We start from the raw sequence: 5,556 nt of genomic DNA on the forward strand, positions 1-5,556 counted from the left end.
AAAAACATACACAGACAAAACCAAATTAAACCCTTTGGCTCGTGATGATACATTGAGGTCTTAAGACACAAAACGATCGGTCTGCAAGAAATTGAACAGTATTTATATATTTTTTTTTACCTCTGATCCACCGCAATGTCCAACTGTCCTGAGCGCGTTCACAACACCCGGCGCGTGACGTCAAATAAATATGGTTGGGCAAAAAATTCCACGTTGTCTGATGATATATCAAAATTGTCTTCCATTGTGATGACCTGTACACATCCGCAATCTCTCTGCACTGTGTAAATAATGAGTGACGTATACGCACGACAGATCGCTTCCGCACATGCGTCTACTATATGTATAGATGCTCCAGATACGTTGACGCGTCCGCCATTTTGGAACGTATCACGACCCATAGAAACAGTCACTAATGAGGCATCTACTTATACATATATCTATGTCTACTATGCCAGAGCACGTACACGCATCACACGCCGATTGTTGTGAACGCGCTCAGGACAGTTCGGACATTGCGGTGGATCAGAGGTAAAAAATTATATAAATACTGTTCAGTTTCTTGTACAGACAGATCGTTTCGTGTCTTTCCACATCAATGTATCGTCACGAGCCACAGGTTTTAATTTGTTTTGTTTTTCTTTTTTTTTTTTTTTTTTACTCTCATAAACCTTGTATTAATAGCCTAAAGGTATTAGCAATTTAATTATAAGATAGGAAAAATAGTCTTTAGTTTCATTTTGTTAAGGAGCTATACAATTTTACTCTCTCTTAATGCATTTTATTATAAAAGCTGCTTAATGCTTGAATCAACACCCACTGTGAGCGAAAATTATGCCCTTTCAACCTAATTTTAATGATTTTCGAATAGAGAATGACTCATTGTAGAGAAGATTGTTCTTTTGTAGAAATTTCACTCAAAATACTGGAGAAATTCAATTGTTTCGCTTTCTCGTTACAAAATATGGATTCCTAGGAAGCATTTCTGAACAGTTGCAGGCATGTTTCATGTAACCATCTTGAATCTACAGTATGGGCACCTGCCGCAAGAAATGACATGACATGAAGCTTATAACTTAAGGTGTGAAGGCACATTTTATCCCATTTTCCAGGCAGGTAAAAATCAACCTGTCAAATCCCCTTTGAAGCCAAAAGCTGACAGAAAATATTGTGTGAACGTGGCATCACTAGCTTGGGGAAAAGACTGAAAACAGGCATGGAGTTGAGAAGGTAGTGTAACTTCAGTGTTAGGGAATGTTATTTTTAAAGGAGACCTATTATGCCCCTTTTTACAAAATGTAATATAAGTCTCAGATGTCCCTAGAATGTGTCTGTGAAGTTTCAGCTCAAAATACCCCACAGATAATTTATTATATCATTTTGAAAATGCCTATTTGATTGGAAGCAGAAACATGCTGTTTTTGAGCATGTCTCTTTAAATGCAAATGAGCTGTTGCTCCCCGCACCTTTTCCAGAATAGGGCTGTGCTTTTACATCTCGTACCTCTGATACTCTGCTAAAAAAAAAACGTCTGTTTGGTTTTGATTATCATGTCTATAGTGCTGAAATCATGCATTTTAAACCATATTAATTTAAACTTCTGATATATGGTTTTCTGAGCGCACTCATCCGAAGCAAACACACAGAAAGCAGCTGTCACACAGTATGTGAGTACTAAACTAAGTTATCTTTCATGTCTTATTGCGCTTAAACTGTCAAATACACAAGTTTATGTTAAGAACGCACGAGTTACAAAAACAGTCGGTTATGTCTGTGAAGGTAAACAGCTGGGAAAGAAATTGCATGTTTATATTAGATCTGTGTGGCAGCAGCTTAATACAGTAAATAAATTAGTAAATCCACTGCTCTCGTGTCTCCTCTGAGGCTGGGACTCTAAACTGTGTGCTGTGCTCATCAGTGCAGCCAAAGACAGAACAGTTATAATGTTTTGCTCGAACTTTTGCCTTGGCATAGAATTGTTACACCGTTGTCGTTTGCAAAAACACAATGGTAAATTTCACAAATAATCACAAAGAAATGTCAAGTAACACATTAAATTAAACATGAAATTCTGAAGTAGAAAGACTGAAATAGTATTTTTTTGTAAAACTGCAATAATCTTGTATTTAGTTTTATTTACAACTTTTTTTTACAGTCTAGACTTACAGTATATCTGTTCTACTACCTACTTTACATCATGTCTAATGGTACTTGTAAGGGAAACAGGTCAATTTAGCTCAAAGGGAATCATTTAAGATTTTAAAGGGAATTTGGATAAGGACATGTTCTGTGAAGACCAGAGGTTAAGAGGTCTCTCATAAGGAATTTCAGTCTGTTCTCTGTCGTCGAGGTGGGGGAAGTCAATCCAAAGAGCTCGTGATTGTGGTTACTATCACGTGATGGTCATTCTGTCATCTCTTTGACCATTTAATCTTGATTACTTGCCCTAAAATTGACAATCTCCTTCCTGAGTTGTTATGACCAGTGTGTTCCTTTTGTGTTAATGTTGAAAGCTGTTCTGTGAAAGAGTTGGTTAGGCTTGCTTCAGACTGGCTAGTGCTAGGATCTGATTTATGAACATACTGTTGTCTTGGGCCTCTGTGGAATTCGGCTCCACATGTTTCAACCATGTTTTTGACCAAATCTTAGATTGTCTGATTCGGTCTGATATCCTACAGTACTCCTGAAATTTTATTAATATCGGAAAACTTTGTTCCACCAATGATTATTTGTTGTAACACTTTTTGAGATTTTCCCCCTCTTTTTTTTGGTTGAAAGGTTTTTTAACATTAGTGGCTGTCAGTGGCATTGTGGGTGATTGAGTGATGAAGGTTTTAGACCAGCCTGCAATGTGTCCTGTTTTTTTTTTTTATTATTATTATTATTTTTATTTTTTTTGCTTTCCTCCACAGGAACGTTTCTGTCACTATATACTGTATCTGTTGAATACAAAGATTTGAGCAACCTCAGATTGGCTCTTTTTTCTTTTGATAATGGTAAACTGGGGGTTCTACTGTATAGTACAGTAGCTGAAACACTCAACAAAACATTCAGGACCTTTTACATTGCTTTTTAAAAACAACACTACTAGCAAAAACAAGATTTCAAATCTTAAGCGCAATTTAACATGGAAATCCAAACACACAATAGTACAACACACTGTAACACATGCATTAGCAGCTTATTTATTATTGCATATGGATGTGATGCAGCCATGCATGCTGAAATTGCCACATACCAAAGATAAAGGGGTAATATGACAGATCAGAGAATGTTTAAAAGTCATGTTTATTTATTTATTTTCCCCCCCAGTGTCCTCCTGGTTTGAGCCCGATGAAGGATGGCACCGGTTGCTATGACCACCACATTGGCATTGACTGCTCTGACGGCTTTAATGGGGGCTGCGAACAGCTGTGCCTTCAGCAGCTGGCACCTCTGGAGGAGGACCCTACTCTCTACAACATCCTGATGTTCTGCGGGTGAGATTACACACTCTACACACACATACAGACTGTATGATAACTAGATCTGGACATGTTAACAGGGCTTTCTCAACCATGTTTTTTTCTTTCATGCTTTTTTAAAACAGCAGGGTATGTGCTGGTATTTACACCTGCTATTTTTGAAGACTTTCTGATGTTTTCTGTTGAATAATTATCAAAAATTCACAGTGCATTATGGTTATTTCAGCTGATTATTCATGCAGTTCACACACAGCACCTCACAGTGACTCTTTTTTCCACATTCTTTCTTAGTCCATGGTGGCTGTTTGTGTCTGAGTGTGAATTGCCACACTTTTTACCTGTTCACACATTTCTGTCTATATGTTTATTTAAATTAATCGTGAACATGACTTCAAATTAAAAATTGGCAAGCCTGATCTTAATGAAACATGCTAATGTCATCACATATTTACCAGTAAAAATGTGCTTGGTAAGATATGCAAGCTGAAACCGTAGCTTGCCAAAAAAAAAAAATAAATAAAAAAAAAAAAAAAAAAAAATATATAAATATATATATTGTCAAGTGCTGAAAAAAAAAGGATTTGCTGTTTCTCAAGTCTGGGGTCAGTATGATTTTTAAAATTATTTTGAAGTCTCTTATACTGACCAAGGCTGCATTATTTATTTAATCACGAATACAGCAAAAACTGCAATAATATAAAATATGTAGCGAATCAGCTCATAAGGGAAATATGAATAATTAATCATAACTAGTTATAATTAATGAATAATTGATTTGTTAAATCAAATGAAAAATGGTGTGTCTGATTGGTCCAGACGCTACAAATATTATTATTATTTAAAATGACTGTTTTCTATTTTAGTATATTTTTAAAATGTGAAAATGTGTTCATTCCTGTGATAGCAAAGCTGATTTTTTAGCATCATTACTCCAGTCTTCAGTGTCACATGATCCTTCAGAAATAATTCTAATATCCTGATTTGGTGATCATGAAACATTTCTTAGTATTATCAATGTTGAAAACAGTTTTTACTGTCACTTTTGATCCATTTTGTGCATCCTTGCTGAATAAAAGTATTAATTTCTTCCTCATTTCAAAACAGAAAAAAAAAATGATAGTGTATATATTATTCTTTTTAAAGGGAACTCAACTCAAATGCCATTTCTGTGTCCTGTCATGTCTTGGTGGAATTGCTTTTACTCTGACATGACATCACATGCATCACACAACACTAACAGTTCCTTCAACTTCCAGACTTTCTTGTGTCAGCTGTGGAGAATATGAGCCAGGTAGAATAAATAGCCACTGTCTTACATCTTCTTCCCTGCTAACACAACCTTTTTCCTGACCTATTCATAGTCTCAGAGATCATTCGCTGTTATAGGCATGTCGCTTCGACTAAAGTTGGCAAATGTGCATAATTCTCTTTTTCTCTGGAGAACCTGATAATGTGACAGGCAATCTGAAGCCACTTAAATCGTTGTCTGTGCTATGGATGTGCAACCGAGAGGATGTCTCACCTATGCTGATGACAGTTTCCTGTAAAACTGTAGTGTGTTACCAAGAGAAGTGAGACTGAGCGTTTAAGCCCTGCCACTTCTTTCTCTCGGTTGCTTGTGTAGTACAGAGCAGACGTGACAGCTAAGTTTCAAAGTCACATAAATATAAACGACTCCTGTGAGCTGCCCCGCTATTACAATGATACTGTTTTGCAGTAAATAAAAAGAATTGCAAACCTTAAATTCATGACAGATGCTACACTGTGAGATCATTACCTATACCTCTAGTTTTGAATGCTGAACTAGTACTACACATTGCTCTGTTTCGTGAAGTGATGTCTTTATGTTTTAGGGGAAAAAAAAAAACTATAAATCCTAATGCAATCATAATGTACTTATGATTCCTTACTTAATATAATGTAATATTTTGAGTCTTTTTATTTAATTAGTTGCAATGCACTGAAACAAAAATTGGTGGTGAAACAATTTTCACTCAGAAACTGCTAGAAAATGTTAGAAATAATTATCAAGCGTAGCGTTAATTCTGGCAGGTCACGTTAGTCAAGCTCGCATCAGCTGACTCTCAGCTGA

General features: G+C 36.1%; 1 protein-coding gene across 3 annotated transcripts in view; it reads left to right on the forward strand.

Annotated features, from left to right (window-relative positions):
- The window catches only part of astn1 (astrotactin 1), a 267,140-nt gene that overhangs the window by 130,911 nt on the left and 130,673 nt on the right, over window positions 1–5,556 (forward strand). For all 3 annotated transcript variants that reach the window (XM_016446854.1, XM_016446855.1, XM_016446856.1), the window contains one exon: window positions 3,313–3,479. In XM_016446854.1, coding sequence (XP_016302340.1) covers window positions 3,313–3,479 — 167 coding nt within the window. The remainder of the gene's footprint in view (window positions 1–3,312; window positions 3,480–5,556) is intronic.

Source organism: Sinocyclocheilus anshuiensis, unplaced genomic scaffold (genome assembly GCF_001515605.1).
Source record: "Sinocyclocheilus anshuiensis isolate Anshui unplaced genomic scaffold, SAMN03320099.WGS_v1.1 scaffold375, whole genome shotgun sequence".
NCBI classification, from domain to species: Eukaryota; Metazoa; Chordata; class Actinopteri; order Cypriniformes; family Cyprinidae; genus Sinocyclocheilus; species Sinocyclocheilus anshuiensis.